The 27,526-nt window shown below is 41.6% G+C and overlaps 1 protein-coding gene across 2 annotated transcripts in view; it reads right to left on the bottom strand.

Annotated features, from left to right (window-relative positions):
• The window catches only part of ANO6 (anoctamin 6), a 200,186-nt gene extending 173,490 nt beyond the window's left edge, over nt 1-26,696 (bottom strand). Inside the window, exon 1 of one of the 2 annotated variants that reach the window (XM_078449926.2) lies at nt 26,293-26,696. In XM_078449926.2, the coding sequence (XP_078306052.1) occupies nt 26,293-26,365 (73 nt within the window). In that variant the 5' untranslated portion in view covers nt 26,366-26,696. The remainder of the gene's footprint in view (nt 1-26,292) is intronic. The other variant, XM_078449927.2, reaches the window with a different exon arrangement.
• Between the last annotated feature and the right edge of the window lie 830 nt (nt 26,697-27,526).

Here is a 27,526-nt window from a genome sequence, read left to right as displayed (position 1 = left end):
GGTTACTCTCACTACCCTGAGGCCAGCATGCTGAAGAGGCTGCAAGTAGGCACTTGAATGAACAGCCCCAGCTAAGCTCAGCCTTCTAGACACCTCTACCTAGGTCAGAGAAACATGAGTGAAGCTTTTTTGGACCAGAACGCCTGCCAACTCAATGCTACTCAGCCAAGCCCTGGCTAAATCTTTGTGTAAAATCAAGAGATCTAATAAAATCGTTGTTGCTTTAAGTCACTAAGCTTTAAGAGAGTTTGCTATGCAACACAGAATCACAGAATTTGAAAGGGACTTTCAAGATCTGCTGGTGAAACACTGGTTGCTTTGAGGAAACTATGATCCAAACTGGTTAAATATCCAAGGTCACTCGTTAGCAATCATGATAAAACTAGAACCCAGGTCTCCAGGCTCCCAGCTCTGTTCTTTCAAGAGTCCATCTTGGGTTTCATCACAAACCACCTCCACCTTTTTATTGTTATGCGTGAACACAAAAAGTACCAGTCCATGTTCTTACAAGTTGTTTCTTCTACCTATTTTTTTAAATGTATTTATTTTTGAGAGAGAGAGACAGTGTAAGCGGGGGGGGGGGGGGGGGGGGGGGGGGGGGGGAGGGAGGGAGAGAGTGAGAGGGGGGGGGGAGACAGACAGACAGAATGAATACCAAGCAGACTCCACGCCATCAGCACAGAGCCCAATGTGGGGCTCGAATTCACGAAACCGTGATATCATGATCTGAGGTGGATGCTTAACCAACCGAGCCACCCAGATGCCCCTCTTCTCCTTATTTTTAAAAGTTAAAGAGGGGCACCTGAGTGGCTCAGTTAGTTAAGCATCCCACTTCAGCTCAGGTCATGATCTCATGGTTCCTGCATTCGAGCCCCACATCAGGCTCTGTGCTGATGGCTGAAAGCCTGCAGCCTGCTTCGGATTCTATGTCTCCCTCTCTCTGCCCCTCCCGTGCTCATGCTCGCTCGCTCTCTCTCTCTCTCTCTCTCTGTCTCAAAAATGAACAAACATTAAAAAAATAAAAGTTAAGGATAATTCTGACCTATTTTCTTTCTTATGTCTTTATCTTAAACACTTTCCTTCAGTGGAACTGGGGAAGAATTACTGTTTGGAAAGCATGGAATAAAAGTTCTGACCAACATTTGCTGCAGTCATGTGGAAAGCAGTGTTAACCTCAAACCCTATGCATAAGATTTCACCTTTTTGTTCTCTTTTCACATGAAATATCTTCAGGTAAACTTTGGTGTTACTTTCTCCAGTACTTACACAATCAATATTTTATCCCAGCTTCTTTAAAAAAAGCATGACCTTTTTATTGGATCTAGTAACACGGTTCTTGAGTTTCATTTCTTTAGTTAGCTGAAATACATATTAAAAGCAACACCGAGCTTCCCAAGCCTTTTGTGTGAATGTTTACAGGAAATGTTTCAGATGTCTGTTAGGCTCCATATGAACCTGAAATTGCAGATTAATGATCTGCTAGGTAAGAAGCTCTCTCGTTAATAAGTACCTTAGTCTTTTGGATACCGTGTTCATTAAACTGTTAATTAATAAATAAAAGATGACAATTCCAAAGATCAAGAAACAAGTTCTAGCAAACATTTAAAAATAAAAGTGGTTAAGATATAGGCATTCAGGCAACTAGCACGTTTTAAGTATCTAAAGGTCAGATGACCACAAACGCCTGAATGATTTGGAGAATTGTCAATGTCTAACATTTTCCACCAGAAGCGGCTTTACTCTAAATTTACACGAAATATTATCAAGAAATTTGAAAAAACAAGTTTATTACTTGATGGATGTCCTCTTCTTCCCTAAACAAAACTATACCTTTGATATCCTATCCTCCACACAAAAAAGAGACCCCTGAAACGCCTCACAATAGGAATGGCTTGTCCTGCCAATAGATTTGCCCTCAGAAAAAATTTATTTTTCAACTGCATGACTGTACTCCTGAGAACTGAAAGAGTTCTATTACATTACAAAGGATTTTCTGAATTTGGAAACCTTTTATACACTTGCAGAATATTTAATAAACCAAATTCAAAATGGCAGATTACAATCCAAAGGAATAAACAGCTCAGAAGAACTGCTCAAAATGAAATGCTGATCACAACTTAAAAAATGGTATTTGTGAACATCTTATGAACAGGATACAAATTAAGCAAATTTACGATATAGTGTACTCTTTCCTATTATCAGATAATCACTTTTTAATCATGCATTTTTGTGATTCTGTTTCTCTGATATGTAAATTGCAGCTTCAGAAACTAAGTTATTGTATTTATGAAGCATTCAATGACCAGGGTGCCTGGCTGGCTCAGTCGGTTAAGCATCTTTAAAGTGACTTTAGCTCAGGTCACTATCTTGGAGTTCAGGAGTTCAAGCCTCACATTGGGCTCTGTGCTGACAGTTCGGAGCCTGGAGCCTGCCTCAGATTCTGTGTCTCCCTCTCTCCTGCCTCTCCCCCACTTGTGCTCGCTCTCACTTGCTCGCTCCCTCTCTCAAAAATAAATAAAAACATTTTAAAAATTTAAAAAAAAAAAAGCATTCTAAGACCAGGACATTATAGTAGTTGGGATGACGTCCTCTATCAACCTACAATTCAAAATCTTTCAAAGCAATTTAACATCTACTCTATCATTTTGTTCTCACAAAAAGTCCTATGTGGTACCACTGATACATATTATTACGATTTTAGGACAACTTTTAGACAAGAAAGGTTAAGCTACATCACCAGACTACAACCCTGACTCAGGGTAACAGCTTCCAATTCTGCAGCAGACTCATCCCAAAAGAAGGAGGTATTATACATGGCAGGTCTTATTTTTGGCTAAGGCTGGCCACATGGGCCCAAACCAAATGTCCTTGAATTGGAATAGCGTTCTAAGACTGAGTCAGTGGGACCATGTACTAGTTAGTGGCACAACACTTTGTTTAAATGAGTTTTGCCAGAGTCTTCCTCCATATTCCTTCAGGTCAACTGACTCCCAAATTCTTGGTTTTGTTTTTTTCTAAAAAGTTTCATAATCGTGAAATACACTTGCTTTATCACCTCATGTATATTCCCTATAGACACAAAGAAAATTCAGCTGTACTACTTGGTGGAAAGTTTCTAAACTGGGAAACAGAAGAGTTTAATAGCAAAAGTTCAGGGTGACTTAGCATTTCAGTTTCGTCATCCATAAAATAGATGTCCTGCCAGCTGTACGTAGTTGTATAAGAATCAAATAACACAAGTACCCTGTTAACTGTAAAATACCACAGCCATACAAAATGAAGTTATTACCATTATATACACAGGTCAGAAAAAAAGTAACTCTACAGTAGTATTTATCAAACTTTTTCCTTCCATTAACTCTAAGGAGTACTGTCATATCTAAATCAGCCTTCTGCCTAGGAAAAATTAATAGGATTTTCAAGTGGATGAAACAAAATTAATGGCAATGAGATTCTATAGATTATGAAGATTCATAATCCCCCAGTTTATTAATCAAATATTTACACTGCTCTTATCGTTCATGTTTGTACCCATGACTAGACTGTCTAGGAATCAGCTTAATGATTGAGCCAAAATTCCAATTCTGCCTTCACCATTTACTTGCTGTGTGACTATGGCAAGTTACCTAATTTTCCTGACCCTCAATTTTTATCATCCATAAAAAGGTTATTAGCACCTATTTAATTGCATTAACTATTAAACATGCGAATACATATGACATATTTATAATTATACCTGGCACTTAATATAGGTTACTCTTTTTAGGCACCTTCTTAAGTTTTTATCACTGATAGACATACAGCAGATGCCTAAATCCTGGGTTAATGGATTTCACTAGAAAGTAGGATAGAACTGGGACACCAGTCAGTTGAGTGCAGGACTCTTGATTTTGGCTCAGGTCATGATCTCACAGGTAGTGAGATCTAGCCCCATGCTGGGCTCCTTGCTGGGTGTGGAGCACTTGAGGTTCTCTCTCCTCCTCCCTCTGTATCTCCCCTACTTGCATGCACACACACGCTCTCTAAAAAATAAATAAATAACTTAAAAAGAAAAAAAACAGAAAGAATAGAACTGACCCATGTGAAGCCATCTGGTCTAGCCCCGGTTGAAGCAGCACTGTATCCAAGTCAGACCAATCACTGCCTTAGCTATTTTTAAACATTCTTAGGAAAAAGTCTATATTTGGACTTCATCAAGTGTTTAACAATCTGTACCACTAGGTTAATTATAAGAATGAATTCCCTAATTCCACTAGGATTCCCTCTCTACCCATTTCCACATCTGGCCTCTCTACATTATAGTCTACAAGTCAACTTTCTTTTTCAAAGCCCAGCAACCTTGGTCCCATTAGTTTTTCCTAACAGCAATATTTATTTTGACTTGAATTCCCAAGCGTAGAAATATTTCAGGCACTATATTGACCCAGGTTAAAAAAATCCTGAAGAATTCAAAAAGGATTACACTGGAAAGTACAAGAAAACCAAAAACCACAAAGTAAACTTTCAATAGGTTTCAGTCGTGGCTCCAAGGAAGGTCTCTAATTCAACAATTCTAATCGGAACTATTTATTATAAAAAGTAAATATATTCATTTTTATTCATTCATATTATAAAATTATGAAAATTGAGCCCCAGTATAAACTGAATAAAGTCACCTGAGGAATAAAATCAATTAAAGACATACTGTGTACTTACATTCAGACAGACTTGGAAATTCAGTGCTTTAAGCTAATTTCCCTCTTGATATTTTCAGCCCTAATTCAGTAACACAAGTAATGCTTATTAGCAATATTAATGTACCATATGTCATCTCTGTCAACTTAATAATCTTCTTGGTTTTTTTGACTAAAATGTCAATCTAACTTCTGGAATCCTACCCAAGAGAATCCATGGAAAACTACTATGAATAGATTCATTCTATAGCCATAGTAATTAGCCATGGGGCCGTTCATGAATGCCTGTAATTAAGTTCTTGTACATATTATAATAATGTTATTTGAAATCATGAGATTTGCATAGTTTGGCTAGTAGAAACAGCTACTATTCCCAGGCACTATAGTAAGTCCTTTAAGTGCATTATCTCGTTTTATCTTTATAATGAGAATGAATGGCTGAGAGAGATTCAACAACTCATTTAAGGTTACACAACCAGTACGTATCAGAGGAAAGATTTTAATTTTCTCATGCTAACATCAGAAACCCTTCCCAACAAGCCTTTTCTACTGCTTTGTATTAGTGAAATAATTGAAAAACATTTGTGGTAACAGAGTGACAGAGCAGATTTAGCCATAACTTTCCTAGAAGGAGCTGCCAACACCACCAATTTAATGAAAGAAGAGGACTCTAATGAGGGCCACCCAAAAAATCAGGTATTTTGTTTTTAAGACAGAGCAACAGAATATATCTGATGTCTCCAATTTTTACATTAAGAAAAGCAAATATAAAACTATTAATTCTGAATATTAAATGTTGCATTTCAGTACAGTGAACTGACAGATACATTTCGCTGCCATTTTAGTTTTAGAAGGCAATAATACAAAAGTTCAAAAGAAGTGTGTACAGTCTCCTTTGTCACTGATGTGGTTAAAGTGACTTCTACAACACCTGCAACTCATGATCAGGATGGTGGATGCAGGGATGGGCTTATAATCCCATGAGAGCTAGTTGCTGAGATTTCTAGGGAAGAGGAGTTGCCAGAACTCTTTCTTCCTTTGGATGACATGGTGAAAGGGAATTAACAGGTGGGAAACCACCGCTGCCACTTAGCTGCAAGTACAACGATGGAGCCAGTGGGAATCCCTGCCATGAAACCTGAGGGCAAAGCTCGGTCCTGCAGCTCAAAGTACCTCTGAACCTTTCGGTTATTACACTAATAAATTCCCTCATTATCAAGGCCATTCGACTTGGCTTTCTGTCCCCTGTGACCAAAGACTCCAAATTAAAAAAGCAACGCACGCATCAAGAAACAGAAAAACATAACATTCTCCGTTCCTTTTCTAGTCTTCCCTCACTACCACCACCTCAGGAAATCCATTACAGTGCACACATTGTAAAGCAGGTGGTGGGCCTCAGGAATTGTCAGTGTGGTTGCTGAGGAGGACAGCACAGGAAAACAGACTTTCAGTTTCAAAGGCAGCAGTGTGGATTAACAATTTTACACCACTCTGCAGCTGACAAACCTTAGCTCATGAGATCTGTATCATAATTGTCCCAGTTTCGGCAGTTCAGTCCTTTTGGATCAAGGAACCCCTTAAGAATCTGAGGAGAGTGATGGATTCTCTTCACCAGAGACCTAGAAATATCCAAATAAATACAGTTCCCATACAGTCTGGGGACTGAAAAACTCTCCTGCCCCCAAGCCTACACATGAAGATCTACAGACCCCAAGTTAAGAACCCACATAGGACCAGTGCATGGGCGCTATGAGAAACAGATGTGGAGTGACCAGCGTCTTTCTGATCAGTTTCTCAAAAAGGTCATCCTCTATGTCTAAAGCTCCCACAAGTCCCCTCAAAGATGTTTCACAGATACTCGCCTCTAAAAAGTCTTTCATCTACTCACCTTCTAATGGTTATAATAAAAATAAGGCAGGAATCATGAAGAACATGAACAGAGACTTTTACTATTCAAAAAATCAAATGTGATTTTATATTACTACTATATTTCCCTGTCCCATCAATTTTTAAGTTCCTGGGAAAGCTTTGCATAGCATTTATATTATACTATATAAAGTATCTGTAATTATTTCTATAAAACAAAGGACAAAGGGCCCTTGGTATAATCTCCCTTTATACACAATTCCTATGAGAAAATGAGCTTTAAGTTATTTTCTCTGTACTGCACATTTCCAGTGGGTAACTTGCTACAAAGGAGAAGGCAATTGTACTATGTCTGACTCTCTCCAATTTAATCAGCAGTAATTAATTATACTAAAAATTTATCTGTAAACATCTCTAATAAGACCTAAAAGCAGGTAAATTGAATCACGGCTTTAGATATCAGGAGCGAGATACGTAGAAAAATGAAATGCTTTAGTCCAGGTTGTCATGACTAGACAAGACTGAGAAAGGGGTAGTTTTAGTTTTTTTTAATTTTTAAAGTTTATTTATTTTGAGAGAGGAGAGAGAGCATGTGTGCACATGCAAGAGAGAAAGGGGTGGAGAGAGCAGAGAGAGAGAATCCCAAGCAGGTTCTGTGCTGTCAGCACAGAGCCTCACACGGGGCTCAATCTCACCAACTTTGAGATCGTGACCTGAGCCGAGATCAAGGGTCAGAGGCTTAACCGACTGAGACACCAGGTGCCCTAAAAAGTGGTGGTTTTAAAAGTTCAGAATGCATGACCAAGGTAACTCCTATATGCAACAAATTCACTCAGACTTTAAGAAGCTACAAAGCAATTTATCACAATTATTTTATTATTTAAATTGTCCCTCACTCCTACTGGATAAATTAACATGGGACACAGAAGGCACAGATAATGGATTTTCTACCTATTTTGTAAAATATTGATTCGTATATTTTTGATACACTAGTTGCAGATTAAAAGTCAGAAGTCATGGGGCACCTGGATGGCTCAGTTGGTTGAGCGTCTGACTTTGGCTCAGGTCATGATCTCATGGTCTGCGGGTTGGAGCCCCACGTCGGGCTCTGTGCTGACAGCTCAGAGCCTGGAGCCTGCTTTGGATTCTGTGTCTCCTTGTCTCTCTGCCCCTCCCCCACTCATGCTCTGTCTGTCCCTCTCTCTCTCTCAAAAATAAGTAAACATTAAAAAAAAACTAAAAGTCAGAAGTCGCAATCGACTTTATCATCTTTTTTAATTTTTTTAATGCTTATTTATTTCTGAGAGAGGGAGAGAGAGAAAGAGACAGAGTGTGAGCAGAGAAGGGGCAGAGAGAGGGAAACATATCTGAAGTAGGATCCATGCTCTGAGCTGTCAGCACAGAGCCTGACACAGGGCTCCAACTCACAGACTTCAAGATCATGACCTGAACCGAAATCGGATGCTTAACTGACTGAGCCACCCAGGTGCCCCTACAATCAACTTTACTGAAAGACATGTGAAACACTGTAACCTTACTTATTTTATAAAGTAAAATTTTCAGAAGGGAACTTTTCTGAATCCATTCTGAAGAGTTCATAAAGCTTAGTAAAACAAATGATAGTGGCATATGCTCGCTCTAGTCACACAACAAGCCTACAGTTCACCTAAGCAGAGCATTTACCATTTTTTTCCCCTTAAAATTTAAACCGGATATCTAGGTTCTATCACAACAAGGTTAGGGCTGTTTTGCCTGTGCAATCACTTAGAACTAATTTCCCTCTCTGAAGGATTACAAGATCTCTCTTCCCTTCATATACAGTCTTCCATTTCCGAAGACGGGCTGGCCAGGTAAAATGAGAACTTTAGTTAAGATCTACAGTTTGGAGCCTGCCTGGGAGGAATGAAGCCTGCCTCAAGGGCAGACCAAGGGTCTGGGAATAAACCCAGGGCAGGAGCCAGGAGGAAGGCCACCTGAGAGAGGATGTGGTAACCGAGAAATGTAGAGACAGGCAGACTAGTTCAGGAACAACACCAGCATCAGGGAGAGAAGGAAAAAGGCAAGACTGGTGGTTCTCCTTGTGTGATTCCCTGCACATTTTCAAATATTGGAAATTCTGAATAGGGGCCTTTTTTTTTAAGTTGTGTCTGTACAAGATTGAGAAAATATCTATTTCCCATGCTGAATAACAGGGAGGGCTGGCTTACAGCCCTCCTAGCTGAGAGCTAGCTTTGCTCAGATACCCTGCTGCTCAACTAGGTCACTCCCCAACCTTGGGGAACTGCTTTTGAATAGAATTGTTTACTTGGAGGCACAGATTTCTACTATGCCCGGGAGGCAGTTCTCTCACATTCCAGTAAACACTTGATCTTTCTTATGTGTCAGGTTGAAGTGAAATCTCCTATCTCTTACTGTAGGAAACTGTATCCCACTCTTACAGCCCCACTTTCAGCAGCCATGGCAGCATAACTAAGTTAGTGGCATGAAAATAAACAGAGCATTTCGTTCACAATTTAGGGTCTAAGATTTAAGGTACCACTAGTATAGCAGCTAAAGAAGAAAACAGAAGTAGAGCTTGAGTCATTAAATCTGGAGATACAGGGACGCTTGGGTGGCTCAGTCAGTTAAGGATCTGACTTCATCTCAGGTCATGATCTTATGGTTTGTGAGTTCTAGCCCCGCATCAGGCCGTCTACTGTCAGCACAGAGCCTGCTTTGGATCCTCTGGCCGCACCCCCTCTCTGCCTCTCCTCTCCCACACCCCACCACCCTCCCCACCCCCACCACTCAGGCTCTCTCTTTCTCAAAAATAATAAACAAATACAAAACACCTGGGGAGACAGGCAGACCATTACCAGGGTCTGTACAAGCACGGGCAGGTAGCACCCCCCAGGGAGTGAGGAGGCCTTCACATCCAGGGAATGAAGGCAATTAGATGACACTGCTAAATAAGACAGGACCTGAAGAATAAAGAGACTGGGATCCTAAGCATGTTTCTGAGACAGGAGTTTGGGCAACTGGGAAAAAAAGACAGGCCAAATGACCAAAATGGAAAAACAAACACAAGGTTAGTGCTGGGCTGCTACTAAATGCTGAAGTTTAAGATCCTTCTTGCCTAGAGTCAGAACTGGTTGCAGAGACTGCTGTTTGGCTGAGCCAGGAGGTGGAAATCAAGGAGGTGGGGAGTGGGGTCTGTGAAGGCTGGAATCCAGGCAGAAAGCCTGCTTTAACCCAAGCCGTGAAGATGACTAACAGTGGAAACCAGGCCCAAGAAATCATGAGTCATCCTTAAGGGAAACAACGTCAGCGTCAATAACTTCTCTGGGAACTTGGAGCACATGTGCGCAAACAAATATTTGGAATCTAATATCTTGTACCAACATTGAACCACTCCCTCATTTTGGATAGGTCACCGTTACTTTTCTATTCTCAGAGCTTTTCAGTTACCAACTGAGGCTAATAATATCTGTTTGGAATATTTTTACCAGTCAAAAACATCAATAAGAGCTGACCTTTGGGAAAAACAAATGACTACACCTGAACTCCTTGCATGGAAGGAAAGCATCCACAAAGAGTCCACTTTGGAATGGTATCACACTCATCAGTAAAATCGTCAGTAGGCTAATGCTCAGAATGAATGTGCATTCTTGTTGCACAATCACAACACAGCAATTAAAATCTAAATTTCTATAAAATGAGATATGAGTTACTTTTCCTCACACATTCCTTTCCAACTTAAGAAAACATTTGCTCATTTCCTATCACGGGCAAGGCACTGTGTGAACTGCTAAAAGAATTATAAAAATAACTAAGACCAAAAAATATTTGACATTAAAGACAGAATTAAAAGGTTAAGAATCATTAGGTTGTTACCTATGAGAGATGTACTGCTTCACAATTTAATCCAAAATGTTTTTCCAGATATTCTTATATGTAAAATATATTGGAGTATGACTGATACCCACAACATGGATGAATCTCCAAAAATAATAGAAGTCAGGCACACATTCTATAGGTTGCATTACATGCATGTCAAGAACAGGCAAACCAATTTATTGTAGAAGTCATTCCGTGTTCACCTGGACTGGGGGAGGAAGGCAGGACTTGAAAGAGCAAAGGAAGTGTCCTCTATCTTGTTGTGGGTGGTGCTGATAAAAAGTATGTCAAAAGTTAGCAAGCTGGACAGTTAACTATGCATTTTCCTGTCTGTAAAATAGGTCTTTTAAATGTTGAAAAAAAATATCACAGGACTAAACAAACATTAGAAGGATGGAGGGCTCAGGTAAAAGCATGGCAAAGGGTTAATGGTAGTATCTCTTCTACTTGATCTCTGTGGCATTTATAAAGAAAATATTCCCAATTTGGAAGGAATGAGAGGCAATGGCTAAAACAGTTTAATAATGCAGTCACGGTGCCTGCTGGACTTCAGTCATGTATGAAAGATCCTAACACATAGAAGAAACAGGATTTTTAAATAGTAAGTGAAAACAGCATTCACATCCATTTCTTTCTGCCCTAGCAACTGAAAACAAAACAAGTTTTCATTTGCATATTCCCTATTACTTACTCCATTACCAGGGTACTCTGGCTATTTACAGAGAAGGACTTGTAGAGGGTGATTCTCTGGTATTAGGATTTCTCAAGAGGAAAATCCCTGAGGGAGCACACCAGGGTCCCTGTGGGGCTTCCCCACCCTCACAGAAATTCTGATTCATGTCTCAGGGGCTTGGTTAGAACTCCCAGCCAAAGTCAGTCACTTTGAATGAGTCATATCCCTTAGCAAAGCAGGGCAGGATGGCTGGAGAACCAGTTCCTGGCTGAAAATCCAAGGAAGGTGTTCTTTGCTAGCTCCCTGACCCATTCCAGTCAGGAGAGGAAAAGGTGGAGCATGGGGGGTGGGGGGGGTAGATGTACCTGCTCCTTCTTGTTCCTCCTCCACCTCTGTCAACACAGGGAAACTGCACAGAATGGCTGCAGCCCAACCTCTCAGCCCCTTCTTTAACTTAAGAAAGGGAGAATAGCGTGCTAAATTGAGCTATAAAGGAAGAATTAAAGGAACTGGGAGTGACCTACTGGATTTTGTGGCTTTCCAACCCAGTGCTAATAGTTTGGCCAATGTACCAAGAATAAAGGGGCACAGGACCAAACAGCAACAAAGCTACTCGCTCGCTTTTGCAAGTGCACTAACAGCTGTAGAAATCAGTAATGAACAAAGCTTCCTCAGGGAGGACTGCCCCGGCACAGCACAAGTGGAGTTGTGAGCCTGAAAACATTTGTGGTGTTTTACACATTCATCTAATGTACATCTTGAGCCTTCTCATAGACCTACTTTCTGAAGATTCCAGTCTAAGGCCATGTTATTTTTAGAGTTATGAGAATAACAGCTGCACATGTCATCCCCCAGTGACGGCAACTGGCTTTGGAAACACCCAAGTCCTGTTCTCAGCTGTGCCATCCTGCTTGAGTCTCTTTTCACAATCTTTAAATATAATTTGCTGGTAATCTGTTGGCATGTTTGTCTTCCCTGCCAGTCAGCCTACTCATTGAGGGCAGAGGCCATTTCTGGCTTGTGTACTGCTGAATTCCTAGCACAGAGCACAATGCCTGGCATGTAGACGGTGCTGAATAGACATTAGGTAAATGAATGGATTTCTGCATGCATTTTGGGGTTTTATCACTTACTACAAAACAAGCTTCATTAAAGATGGAATTCTATCTAGTTCTGAACCCTCCGACCTTAAATAGTACATGACCCACAAGAGGTCTTCAGTAAATATTTTCTGAATTAATAAAGATTGCGAGAAGAGATCAATCTAGTACTCTGAGTTAAATGAAATCTCTACGCACATGACTTTTTAAAAGAGCAATAGTCCTGATTTATGAAGACCACTAGTAGCAAATTCTGCAATCAGCCTTCAAAGGGATTTTTGTATGTGTGCCAAATAACTTAGCCAAGATTGTGATTGAACTCTTCAAAATAAGTATCCTGGAGTATGAAACAAGCCACTAGCCACAGTTTAGGCAACTGTAACTCTCAGGAAAACCATGATTACCCCATTGCTCAAAAGGCATTTGCTGTGTTGCTTGCCCTTAGAGTAGATGACAAGGCCTGTTAGAAATGTTCACATCTCCTCTGTGATTTGTAAGCTGCAATGTGCTCATTATAGAAGTATGCACGCCACAGGTACTATATACTATTTAAATTTAAACAGACGAAGGAAATACGGGACAGTCTGGCAATCTTCTGGATGGAATACAGGTTGAAATCCATGGGCAATAAGAACTGCAATTCTAAGTGCAGTAACCAAAAGATGAAATTTTAACTTTAATTGGAAAGTCAATTCTATCAACACTTAACTATAAAGCAATTTTAACTCTGGTTGGGGACAAAAACAGCCTTCCTGGGGTGCCTGGGTGGCTCAGTTGGTTGAGCATCTGACTCGCAATTTCAGTTCAAGTCATGATCTCAAGGTGTGGGATGGAGCCCCACATCAGGCTCTGCACGGAGTGTGGATCCTGCTTGAGGTTCTCTCCCTCCCTCCTCCCCCCGCTTTGCTTTTCCCCCTGCTCACACACTCATGCTCTCTCAAAAAAAAAAAAAAAAAAACAAAAAAAAACAGGCTTCCTCCTTTCATCTTGCTTCGGTCTACCCAGATGAAATGGCATATCTAACTTTTTTAGGGCTGATGCTGCTGGAAGGGGTCTGACGGGGTTAAGTTCTGACAACTGGATATAGGCTGAATCATTCCCAAACCTCAAAAACACAAAAAGAAAAATGTTATTTCATATACCTATTTTGCAAATTAGGTAGGGATTATTTTATTTTATATCACTAAATTCAAAACAATTCAAACCATAAAGTTAATGATTTCTTTGTGTGCTCTTGTCTTCAGTTGTATCATTTGGCTCTGTACCATTTATATCTTAACAGTTTTTATTGACTTCAAATTTTCTAATAATACTTAATGAAGAGAAATTTTAGCCCTGTGGGCAAATTAGACATTTTAGAATTTCTCCATTTAAAATAACTGACCATTCAAGTGATATTACATATTTTAAAACTACATATTAAAGGTTTATTTTATCAAAATTTCACATGCTCAATATCAAGAACACCACTCTTTAGACTGTAATACAAGATATTTTTAAAATCTTAAGTTTGCTAGATTAAGAAATGTTATTTCTTTCACATTTTCTCTAGTGTAAAGACTATCAAAGTAGCATTTAAATTTCTATTATGAACCTTTATAGTATATTCTTTTACCTTTCTTACTAAAATTATATACATTCCAAGGGATGATACACTTATATTGTGACACTTATCTACTGGAAAATCTAACTAAAGTTACGCCAGTCATTTATACTGTATTTCCCCATTTTTGGTTGTTTTTTAATGACTCTATTAATTGTTGGTCTACTATGTGCCAGGAACTGTCCCTTGTCCTTTCATATACAGTATATTAATATATTTAATATACTAAACCTTCTAACAATTCTATAATATAAGTATCATTCCCCCTTCTCTATTATCTCTATGACATTTTTCTGATCTGGAAACCAAGGCTCCAAAGTTATAAAGACCTGCCCAAGGATCAGTCTATATACAAAGGCCTACGTTTCCAATCTAGCACAGTCCTTCAATAATCAGTATGTTTCGGGGTGCCTGGGTAGTTCAGTCAGTTAAGCATCCGACTCTTGATTTCAGTTCAGGTCATAATCTCATGGTTTGTGAGCTCAAGCCGCAAGTCAGGCTGTGTGTGGACAGTGTGGAGCCTGCTTGGGATTCGCTAGCTTGCTCTCTCTCTCTCCCCATCTCTCTGCCTCTCCCCTGCTCACGCTCTCTCTCTCTCAAAATAAACTTAAAAAAACCCTCAACAATACATTTTTATTATCAAAAATAAATATCTTTCATCCATTTAGTCATTCAGTAAGAATTTACTGATCTCCTGGCATGTGCCCAACGCTGTGCTGCTCAATGAGGGGACAGTTCTCAACATGCTCACAGTTTAATGAAAAAGACAAAAACAGGGGCACCTGGTGGCTCCGTCAATTAAGCATCCAACTCTTGGTTTCAGCTCAGGTCATGATCTCGCAGTTTGTGAGTTCAAGCCCCGCATCAGGCTCTGAGCTGATAGCGTGATGCCTGCTTAGGATTCTCTGTCTCCCTCTCTCTGCCCCTCACCCACTTGCTCTCTCTCTCTCTCTCAAAATAAATAAGTAAATAAACATTAAAAAAAAAAAGACAAATACAATGAGCTATATAAATGGAAGGTACAGCCTTGGGAGAAAGGTTAAAACCTCTAGTGGAAAACAAGAGAGGTAAACCTGGGTTGAGATACGAGTAAAAACAGCTATCCACAATATTGGCATCATTAGCATCTAATTATGGAGGCTTTCAGTGTGTCAAGTATCACAACCCTACAAAGTAAGATTTTTTTTAATTGTGTCATTATTGACACAATCACCCTAGAAGTCAGTTCTAACAGTAGCTCCACTGTACAGAGGGGAACATTATGTTAATCACTCAAGGTCACACAGCTAGTGAATGACTGGGCTAGATTCTGAATCACCTCTGTGTAAAACTGAAGTGTAAACGGTAGGGGTCTTTATCTCTGCGCAAGCCCATCTGTCCTATGGGAACACTGGGCCAGAGGTTGAACACAGGACTCTAAGGAGAAGGATGGTCAAATGAGGAGCAGGAAGAGGAGCCAATGGAAGATAAACAAAAAGGAGCACAGGCCAGCAGAGAGGCCCATTTCTTCCTCACCATAGACAGCCACGGTATGAGATGCCAGTCCACACCCTCAACCAAAGTAAGGCAATCTATAACAGATAGATGGCAGAAGTAATCTTTCAACATAGGAAAGAGTCATCCTTTTCTTTTAAGCTCCAGTATAATTACCTCTCATCAAATTCAGGTTTTCACCTGTAAATCCAAAGGCATGAAAAGAGCACTTTGGGGGCACCTGGATGGCTCAATCAGTTAAGCTTCTGACTTAGGCTCAGGTCATGATCTCACAGTGTGTGAATTCGAGCCCCATGTTGGGCTCTGTGCTGACAGTTCAGAGCCTGGAGCCTGCTTGGGATGCTGTGTTTCCCTCTCTCTCTGCCCCTCCCCCCTCCTCAAAAATAAACATTAAAAAAAAATTTTTTAATAAAAAAAGAAAAGAGCACTTTCACCTGATCCCTAATACCTAGACTTATCCAGGGCTTTGGGGGGACAGGGTGGACCCCTCAGACAGGGAAACAAAGGGCCAGGTCTCTCCCCTTCCCCTTCAGACCCACATGGATGTAGCTTCCCAAGGCATCCCCAAAACCATCAGAGAGTGGGGTTTGGGTGTGCTAGAATAACAAGGTGGCTGAGAAGGTCCTCGCTCAGGACACAGGTCATTTCCAATTCTAAAGACATTTAGAAAATGAGGGGCCAATACTGACTGCCTGCATATACAATGGTCAAGAACTGGGGTGAGGGCAATGGGAAGGATGTAGAGTCAAAAAAATTTTTTTAAATATTTAGTTTGAGATTGAGATGGAGGGGAGAAAGAGAATGCGCAGGGGAGAGGCAGAGAGAATCCCAAGCGGGCTCCACACTGTCAGTGCAGAGCCCAACATGAGGCTCAATCCCACAAACTGTGAGATCATGACCTTAGCCAAAATCAAGAGTCAGATGCTCAATCTACTGAGCCACCCAGGTGCCCCATGTCAAATGGGCTTTTAATATAAAGTCAACAACCATGCCCACCATGTGCCACATGACTGCCCTCCCTTCACTGAATGGAGAACATCTCTGAATGATCTTCCATGTTTCCACATCTCAGTAGTAGCACCAGAGTCATGGAGAACACTGACCACTGAGAATCTCATCATTGATCTTCCTCTCCTCTGTTCTACAATATTCAATTGGTAACACAAGCTATTTACTTCTTAAATGTCTCCTTCCTCACTTACAGCACATACAATTATCTGGTGATGCACAGGAGCACACATATGTGGGCTAGAACTGCCTGACAGCAATTAGAGAATGGGATAAGCCACAGGTACTCCCGATGGAAAAACAATTCCTGAATTTATGAAGCATTTACTGGGAGCCTACTAAGTGTCAGCCCTTAGGACTTTTTGCTAAGATTCCCTGAGAGAATTTGGAGGACACTGTCCATCTGTCTGAAGATCTGTGAGAGGAAAAAACACACACAATAACTATCTCTTTGCAGAACCCACATGCTATTCTTCAACTCCTTTATCTTTATTTTTTTCTTCAACGTTTTTTTTTAATTTTTTTATTTTTTTTTTTATTTTTGGGACAGAGAGAGACAGAGCATGAACGGGGGAGGGGCAGAGAGAGAGGGAGACACAGAATCAGAAACAGGCTCCAGGCTCCGAGCCATCAGCCCAGAGCCTGACGCGGGGCTCGAACTCACGGACCGCGAGATCGTGACCTGGCTGAAGTCGGACGCTTAACCGACTGCGCCACCCAGGTGCCCAACTCCTTTATCTTTAAACACATGTGCCTGCAGCACAGCCACTGTCATGATCATCCTTAACCTGACACTTAGTGGGCATTTTCTGCACGCATAATGTGACACAAGCAACACAGAACAGACAGCAATGTTTATGAGGAAAGGACTTAGAGATCTCTGAGGTTAAGGGTAGCCATTTCTTACACTGGAATTAAACTAAGATTATCTTTTTAAAAAAATTAAAACAGCCATTTCCATGACTGCTTTTAAATACATGAATTCATTATGATGGTGACACTGTAAGTGCCACTCATGGAGTGTGACTGGAAATACCTAGCACTGTACATATACCTTGCATCCTCCTAGCAGCCCCATGGGGCTGAAGAAACAGGCTCAGAAAAGCCAAGAAACTTGCCTCAGGTTGGCAAAGCCAACCACAAATTCAGGTCTTCTGACTGCCAGCCCTTCCTTTCCCGCTCCCCATTTCTCTTCTCCTGGTCTCCCAACTCTGCATCAACACTGCTTTCACAAACTCTTCCTCCCCCTGCCCTCCTCTTCAGGGATTCACTTTCCACCCTTTCTCTTTAAAATCTCCTACCTTTCCTAGGTAGCATCTACCATCAGTCAATTTATGCTATTTCTTCATTATTTGTATCACTGAGAAACAATAGTCGGTCTTGTTTGTTGATTTTTCTTTTATTACTAAGAGGATCGGGGGGACTGGGTGGCTTGGTCAGTTAAGCCTCCGACTTTGGCTCAGGTCATGATCTTATAGTTCCTGAGTTCAAGCCCCGCATCAGGCTCTGTGCTGCCAGCTCAGAGCCTGGAGTCTGCTTCAGATTCTGTATCTCCCTCTCTCTCTGCCCCTCCCCCCACTCACACTCTATCTCTCCCTCTCTCAAAGATAAGTAAACATTAAAAAAAATTTTTTTCTTAAAAGAGGACCTTTTACACAAATTAAGCATCTAAGACTTGTTTATGTAATAAATAACAGTAGGAAGAAATAAAATGATACAAATGAAAAAAATTGTTGTATAATATATCTATTATATATAAATTTGTAAAATAATGTTAAAGGTCTGAGTTTTATATGTCAGAAGGGTGTATAATTCTTGTTTAGAATTTAGTTTTCTTAAAATCTAAGCACAAATCAGAGGAAAAAAAACATACTTAAGGTTGTGTCTATATAATGCCACAAGAAAAATTTAGCCATCATTTTGTCTGTGCCAAGCCAAGGATTATTTTTCAAATATCTAGATAGAATGTCTGGAGAAATCGTAATAAATTCAATTATACAAATACAATCTCAGTTTATATAAAACAAGCTTTATAAACAGGCCTATAATTTGCATAATTGCACTTTGCAAAAGAACATCTATTTGCACGCCTGACCAATGGCTAAAGTTCTGCCAATGTTAAAATTAAAATTAAAAAGATAATTTTAAAGATCCGTATCCTTTTCCTTCCAATTTCAAGTATTTGTATTTTTAAATAATGTGGGAAACAGTAGAGTTTCAATGTCCTAGATTAAAAGCATTAAATATAAACAACATCTGGGTTTCACCAAAGAATATATTTTCTTTCTTTCGGATTTTTACCTACTGAATAACTGCCTGCGGCTAGCTCTCCCAGTCAGCATTGGGACCCGTAGCCAGAGCAGTAGTAAAGACCATGACAGAGAAAGTTGCCTATCAACCCTTCGACTAGTCTCCTATGCAAACGTTCCATCTGATATTTTGGCTGAGGAGTATTTGAATTGCTCTTTGGTACACATCCACAATATGCTATTGTTGACATTTGCATCCAGTATTTCTTCAATAGGCTACTTCTTGGGATGGAGTCTAATTAATTTTAGCTGCAGTATTATAAAGCAAGGCAAAACTAAAGGAAGAGCAGTAATAATGATAACGACTTGAGACAATCACTTGATTGCACGAACTTTTCACAGTCTCTGTCTTTACATGAGTTACCAGTCAAGAAGTACATTTCCTTGGTTGAAAGCAATTGGAAATGATGTTTTTCTGTTCTAAAACTGGTGATTTTTCCACAGACTCAGGCCTATATCACAAAGCGGATCAGTGTATGAAAAGCGGATCAAGCTGGGGCGTCCAGGTGGTTCAAAGGGCTGAGTGGCTCACATAAGAGCTCTGCTCAGGTCATGAACCAGGGTTCATGAGTTGGAGCCCACCGTCAGGATCTGCGCTCACAGCATGGAGCCTGCTTTGGATCCTCTGTCTCCCTCTCTCTGCCCCTCCCCTGCGCTCTTTCTCTCTCAAAGATGAATAAATGCTAAAGAAAAAAAAAAAAAAGCAGATCAAGCTTTAATCTACAGCATACAAAGCTTCCATTAAAACCTTAAAACCAGTCCCTTAGCAAATGTTTGAGTATCTACTATGTGAAAAGCATTATGATATTCAGGCTGTGAAGTACAAAGGTGAGTAAGATAGCACTTCTCCCTCTAAGACTATATAAGCTTTACCTTCAGATGTATGATTGAATCAGCTAGAATACAAAACACAAAACTGATAAGCACTGATAACAGAAGAAAACCTCAATTATTAGCTGGAGTAGAAATTTTTATTAAAATGTAATCATTTTAATCTAAACTGCTACAAACACCCTTTGAAAGTTTAAGACCAACTTTTAACTTTAAGCTAGATTGTGAGATTCTTAATAATGTATTATAATCTCCCTTCAAGAATGTCAGAGTTTAAATATCTGACAGAAACCTTCACAGGAGCTTTTGGTCTACATTTACTGGTTTCCAAAAGGAAAACAAACACACACACACACACACACACACACACACACACACACACGGCAATCAACATAAGTGACTATTGAAACTACTGGATAAAAAAGAAAGGAATGTCATGTGGAACTTTTTCAGAGCTGTTTGTGTCAGGTTTAAAGAACAATGGGAATTATAAAAGGAGACGAGAAACCTTTTAGAAAGCAATTCTTGGACTTGAAAGTTAGAACACATAAGATAAATCGTGACTAAGGACTTGAAACTGAAAGTAACAGGTTTATAAAAAAAAAAAAAAAAAAAAAAAAGGACAAAACTATACTCAAAGAAAAAAGTGTAAGGATAGTTTACTTTGTTTTGTTAACTATCATTCTCCCGGTAGAGAATATAATATGTATCTATGATCCCCTTGCCAGAGCAAATAAGGCAAAGGTAGCACCAAAGCTTACTTTCTAAGAAATCACATTTAAGAATGCTGGAGCCACGCTGTCCTAGCCCCAGCCCCTTATCTCTTTCTCATCCCTCCCAGGGCTGGTATCTGGAGTCCCTGCAGCAAGAATCTCCTTGGTACCACCACTACCCCGGTACACATCTTGATTACAGCATTAATCACAGACTTACTGCAATTATCTATTCATGTCTCTGCCTCCTTCTGAGATAGTGAGGTACTGGTGGGTCAAGGACCCAGGAACCTGGCAGAGTAGGTACAATCAACATTGTTATAACAGATAGTAGGGAATCTCAAAGTGCCATGGAAGGGAATTCTACCAGGGCCATAAAACCACTCAGCAGAATGTTAATCAAATTATTTAAAAAGAGCAATTCACTTGATTCTTTCAATAATGCTTGGCTTGGCTTCTACTCAATAGCAAGCCCCATTCTAGGCATGAGGGACATAGCCTGGAACACAAAACACACAAGACACCTGCCTTCAGGGAGCTTATGATATGTTAGAGGCAGGCGAGGAAGAGAAATTGTTTTTTAATTATAGCAACGAATGTCTACAATGTTTGGGATATTTTGCATGATCTCTAGAAGGCTCAGATGACCTAGTTCCAATGCAAGAAATTTACACTCTAGTTGTGCAGATAATGAACAACAAAGACAAAATACAAAGTGAGTGCTGATTGTGTAGCACAGAAAAAGAAGGGGTGCGACAATTCATTAGTGGGCACTTTGGACAATGAAGATCAGTAACAGTTTTCTGGGTTTTGTGACAGGCTCCTCCTGAAAAACAGAGGAGGTAAGTCTGGTATTACCAAAGAAAGGAATTGGTCTGAGCCAAAGCAGAGGGGAAAAGTATTAAGACTTGCTGGAACAATAGAGGTTTCCCCCTCTGCACACCTGCCACCACTTTCTACTTAATCACTCAGCTGAAGTCTAAGAGTCACGCTGTTTCTGGAAGCCATGGGTCTGATGCCTCGGAGATGTCACCTCTTTCCTAAACTCTCAGACCACTCCCCTCTATTCCCATGGCCACTACAGGCATTTCCAAACCCGACTGCTAGAAAGACTTACTTCTACAATGTCCCCTCTCCAATCCCATTTTCCAACATGCTGCCAGGGAGATCTTTTCCTAAGGCAAATTTGATCCCATCACTCCTTTCCTTAAAATCTTTCAGTAGCTCCAAATCCTAAATCCTTAAAACATACAGAGGCTTCTTCATGGTGTGGCCCCTGCCTGCCTCCCTAGCCTTGTAGCGGCTGCCTTCCACCACAGGGAACTACGTGGAAATCCAGACTCTCCTTCTGCTATGCCACTGCAACCGCCTGGTCCTTCAGTACCCAGCCCAGCAATCTCTTCTGTGAAAATGTCTCCCATTATCCTCCCACAGCTGTGTACATACCTCAGTAATAGCACTTACTGCAAATGGCTGGTTCCATCGAACCTACTTCTCCACGGCCAAGGGGTGCAACACTTATTTTTAGTTTCCCAACACCCAGCCCAGCACCTAATCCTGGACCTGGCACAGAAAGTTTTCTCAGTTAATACTGATTAAGCAAAACTGAGGCTAGGACCACATTTGTAGGTGATTAAACAAACTTTATAGTGAAGGGATAGAAATCATGAAGAAGTCTCTGTAAAAATGCAAAAGCGAGAAGGGAGCCAATAAGGACACTTGAGAGATACAGCTGGACCATAATCACTCAGAGGTGATGGGCTTCTTCTTACAACTCCCCAAATCAATGACATCCCCATCAGCTGTGGGGATCAGAGAGTTAAACTCTATCATAAACAGACTGGGATCCCAAAGCAACCAGCCAAGCATCTAAACAAAATCTTTTTGCCTGAACTACATGACTTATTCCTGAGAACACTTTTTCTCTCTAAGCGAAGTCTGAACCATAGAAATGCAAAAACAAAACAAAACCAAACAAAAACAAAACAACCACACACATACGCAAAATAAAACAGCACACAAAATATCTACATTTTGGCTGTAAAAGAGTTTTCTGTCACTTTCTACATGAACAGGAAGAAATGTTGCATTCTACTCACTGATTAAAGGCTGGGAGGAGGGAGAAAGGCAGCCAGGAATGCTCTTCTGCACACCAAGTGCACAAAACCTGCCTTGCCATGTGATCTCCACCAGCATGAGTGAAATAAGGGCTAAAAGTCACATATTTCCTGCCACCAGTGCCCAGGGATCACAACTGCATTCGGTTGCTGGAGCTGATTTAGAAAATAAGTGGTCTTTTGAAAAAATGCTCTTATACCAACAGGCTGCCTCATTCACAAACCTCTGGGACCAATTTCTGGTGGCAATGAGTTAAGCAAATATGGAAAAGACGCTCATAGTAACATTCACCATCTTTGATTCTTTAGACAGGTTCATGTCAAACAAGGAGGTAATCCTTACACTTAAAGCACTGAATAGTGCTTTAAAGGTAAAGGTAAGCAGAAACCCACTGGCGGGGGCGGGGAGCCCTAAGTCCCAGTCCACTACAGGAACACTTCCATATATGTATGTAAAACATTCATATGATATAACCAGGGACCACATCTAGTTTAAAAAGATTCTCTTTTCATCCTTTGTAAATTAGCCGATGATAAATGTTGTACTCAGGAACTATGTCAAAAATAACTCTATTGTTCTGAATTATAAAGTTAATATTAATAGAGGGATTACGTAGAAATCTTCAGTACCTGAGTGGATTTTAAATTATACAACTATCAGTAATGACAATCAAGTACTAGGAGAAAGATGTCAACAGCTTAACCATAGTTCTGCATATGAAACTAGGGGCACAAGTTAAAATTATAATCGTCATTTCACCACGACCTCCCCTAAGTTGAAAATTACAATTATTTTGTAAAAGGCTATATACCATCAGCCTACTTCTAACCTTTAAAAAAAAGACTTACCTATTTTACAATGTCATAAACTTTCTATTGACATGGTAAACATTTCCACTTGATATAAAATCACTGCAATCCACATTGAGTTTGTATAACAAACAAAAATTGTGGAGACCTACTTAAATGATATCTGTTGCCTAACATAAAATAATGTTGAAGTGACCCCTACACACAGTAAAGTAATAATATCAGCAGCCCACAGAGGGAGGGGTGATGGAGGGATAGAGATACTTAACTTTCTAAGTATTTTTTAAAAAATTTTTATGTTTATTATTTATTTTTGAGAGACAAAGACAAAGCACAAGCAGGGGAGGGGCAGAGAGAGAGAGAGGGAGACACAGAATCTGAAGCAGGTCCAGGCTCCCGAGCTGTCAGCACAGAGCCCGACGCGGGGCTCAAGCTCACGAACCACGAGATGAACCTAAGCTGAAGTCAGATGCAGGCACCCCGAGATATTTAACTTTTTAAAACATATTTACTGGTTGACTTGATAGAACCAGCATAAATTACATCTGTAATTAAAAAAAATAAGGGGCACCTGGGTGGCTCAGTCGGTTGAGCGTCCGACTTCGGCTCAGGTCATGATCTCGCGGTCCGTGAGTTCAAGCCCCGCGTCGGGCTCTGTGCTGACTGCTCAGAGCCTGGAGCCTGTTTCAGATTCTGTGTCTCCCTCTCTCTCTGACCCTCCCCTGTTCATGCTCTGTCTCTCTCTGTCTCAAAAATAAATAAACGTTAAAAAAAATTTTTTTTAAATAAAAAATAAAAAGAACCAGCACACCTGGTTGGCTCAGTTGGTTCAGCAATGGATTCTTGATTTTTGGCTTAGGTCGTGATCTCATGGTTCCTGGGATCAAGCCCTGAGTTGAGCGCTGTGCTGACAGTGTGGAGCCTGCTTGGGATTCTCTGTCTCCCTCTCTGACCCTCCCCCGGTCATGTGCGTGTGCTCGCTCTCTCAAGTAAATAAACTTAAATAAATAAAAATAACCTATTGCCACACACTTAAGATAAATTTTATGATGCCTCATCTGGTAAACACAGACTAGACCAAAGTAGTTTTTTCTAAACTGAGATCTGTTGATGGCACAGTGGAACAAAGATCAGAGTCTCTTATTTCAGTTACCATTTGGGTTTTTACCCTATTTGTTCACAATACTCAGTATAAACAGTGATGATACCTCACCATAACAGGCAAGAGTATTTTCCTATGAAATGGACTGTGCTAGTTTACTGTAACTTTTTACAGTCTGCTCCTATGATTTATATTTTTATGTAACTATGATTTACCAGTAAAGTCTGTTAAATAGTAGCATTATATATTATCTGACTGCTGGTGACCAGGTGGAAAGGGGATTAATCCACATAGGTCTTGCAAGTCAGAAAACCTGATTTTGAATCTTTACTAGCTATGTGAAAAGCTAACTAGGCAGATCAACCTGTGAGCTTCAGCTTTCTAATAAAAAAACACTACTTGCTCCCTCCATCTAATAAATTGTTCTCAAATGAGAACAATTATGCTAAATCGTGGAGCATAAGCTCCTCTATTCAATGTGTTCCTCATCAACGAGGAAATTACCACGTTCTCTTGATTTAAGTGAACAATACCTATAATAGCCAAGATATGAAAACAACTGTCCATCTACAGACGAATGGATAAAGATGTGTTTGTGTGTGTGTGTGTGTATGTGCATATATATAATAACCACCACCAGCACCCTCCTCAACCTCCTCAACCTCCTCACCCTCTCATGTGGGCAATGGAATATTATTCAACCATGAGAAAGAAGGAAATCCTGCCATTTGGGACAACATGGATGGAACTTGAGGGCATTATGCTAAGTGAAATAAGTCTCACAAAGACAAATACTTATAGGTGAAATTGAATGGTGGAGGGGAGAAGATACTGGTCAAAAGGCACAAACTTCCAGCCATAAGACAAGTCCTGGGGATGAAAGGTACAGCACAGTGGTTATAATTAATACTGTATCATGTAGTTGAAAGTTGCTAAGAGAGTGGACCTTAAATGTTGTCACCACAAAAAGGAAACAGTAACTTTGTGAGTTGATGGAGGTATTGGTTAAAGCCATAGTGGCAATCATTTTGCAACATGTAACCGTATCAACTCAACATGTTGTACACTTTAAACTTGCAAAATATTCTATGTAAACTGTAGCTCAATACAGCCGGAAAAAAAAAAAAAAAGAAAATGATAAAGAAAAACCACACCTAGCTCCTAGAATTAAGTTACTTCTAAAGTTGTTATTAGTGAAGAATAGGACTTCAGGATCTGAGCAGGAACTGTTTCGCTTTAAACTGATTTGGCGTGCAGGAAACAGACTCGGAGTCGCTGAACAGACCAGCACGGTAATTTAATTGCCAGTCTTCTGGAGAGACCCAATATGTCATCATTCCCTGACAGTGATGTTCTCCCTGCTCCTCCAATTGTTTTCCCCTTCCCCACCTCCTCCAATCCCTTTTGTTTGTTGCTGTAGTTATTTCAGTCTTAAACAGCTCTCCCTTCGTTCCGTCTACAACTTCTAAACATTTTTAACTCAAACTAGAAATGATACACCCCAGGCTTGCCCCACCCAACCACTCCCCACCCCGCCAAGCGCCAGGGCCCTCTGGACTTGCAGGAAATGTTCAGAGATCCCCCCCCCAGCCCCACCCCGGACAAGGGCTTCTTCCTCCAATCACTTCCCCCGCGGGCTCTGCGGCTGAAAAAAGGATCCCGGGTTGCCACCCGCGGCCACAAATCAGTTACCGAGGCGCCCCACCCTCCCCCCAGAGTGGCTCCTTGCTTTCACTTTAAAGCGGATGCAGGTGGGTCACACCCCCGCTCTCTGAACCGGGGCCGGGTCCCCAGTGCAGGTTCCAGGCGAAGGAAATGACCCAAAAGTTGCCGCTTCAGAGTCCACAGACTTCCCCGTATCCAGCACGAGTGCTTAGACGCTGCGTCCGCGGCCCGCCCAGATCCTGCGATCGGGGGCCCGTGCGCGCCCCGCGCCTCCCCGGCCTCCACGGGGCGCCGGCCCGCTGAGAGCCGAGCGGCGAAGCGGCCGCATTGCGGCCCCGGGACGGCGGTGCGGGCTCCCACCTCCCCGGCGCCCGCTGGTCCCCGCTAGCCGCCCCCGCGCGCAGTCCCCAACTTCTTCCGGCCCCGGCCCACGCCGGAGAACCCCAGCTCACCGATATCCCCGTCGTCGTCGTCCTCCTCCTCCTGATCCATTTCTAGCAGAATGTCCCTGGTCATCATTTGCATGGCTCCCCCAGAAGGCGGTTCCGAACTTGGCGCGAAGTTGGGGGCCCCCCGGGCTCCGGAACGCCGCGGCTCTGGCGGGGCCCTGCGTTCCGGCGAGGACCGCGGGGTGCTTCTGGCTCCCGGCTCAGGGCCCGCAGTGCCCAGCCCGCGCTCCTGGAAGCCAGCCGAGGCGGCCGCCGACCCGAGCCCTGCGCCCCAGACGAACCACTCGCCAGCCGAGCGGGGCCCGGCCACTGAGCATGCCCAGTGAGAGAGCCCGGGCTCGCTGCGGAATGATTAAACTTCCCCAGGGTTTATTGGGCTCTCAGAAGGAAGTCGGGACGCGAAAAGGAGTAGTCGGCGCTCGCGTTCTGCCCGCGAGTGACCTCGGGGAAGGGGGGAGGGGGGAGAGCACGCGAGGGTGGGAGTGGACAGGGTTCCCCGAATTCTGTTCTAAGGTCATATATGGACACATACTGGGGCTTGCTTTCTTTGACGTGTGTTACTGCCTCTGCAGTAAACGCCACTACGGCTCAGGTGAAGAACCCTGAAGACGAGCACGCCAGAACGGGGTTAAAGGCTCCGTGGAGCCAATGGAGGATCTTCAAGCATCAATTACTCTGCTTCCAAAGTGAGAGAACGTGTATTCCACGGGAGGCAAGGGAGAGGGAGATTATACAGGAAAGAGGCAAACTCGTAGAAAATATGCAACAGAAGAAAAAAGACAAAGAGTGAGAGAGAGGGATCTAAAGAAGCGTGTTCACAAAAGGCAGGAAGATTTCCGCATAAAGAGAGGTAGGAGGCGAGAAAAGCGCCCCCTACCCCCGCCCGCGGGAGCACACGCAGGGAGTGGTCGCAAGAGGATCATCCTGCAGCCCGTTTGGACCATGAAAGCTCAGTCCAACGTATCAAAAATGCAAACGAGGCCAAAGAACTCGACAATGGTTAGGTGCAAACTCTAAGGGGGGTGGGGGGTGGGGGGGGACTATAATAACCAGAGGAAACAAAGTACTAAAGTAAAATTGAGGCAGAGTGGAAGAATGTATTCCCGGAGACCAAAGGAAGCAATAAGACAAATACAAAGGGATTTCTACTTTTAAGACACACGGGGGTACTTTGAACTGCAGGTTTCTGGGATTGTGAGTCTGCAGAACTGTTTTCAAAGAAGCTGACGAATTCAGA

The sequence above is a fragment of the Panthera onca genome, chromosome B4 (genome assembly GCF_046562875.1).
Source record: "Panthera onca isolate mPanOnc1 chromosome B4, mPanOnc1 haplotype 2, whole genome shotgun sequence".
Classification (NCBI taxonomy): Eukaryota; Metazoa; Chordata; class Mammalia; order Carnivora; family Felidae; genus Panthera; species Panthera onca.
The sequence above is the reverse complement of the archived record's forward strand: the minus strand, read 5'-3'. Positions and strand labels throughout refer to the sequence as shown.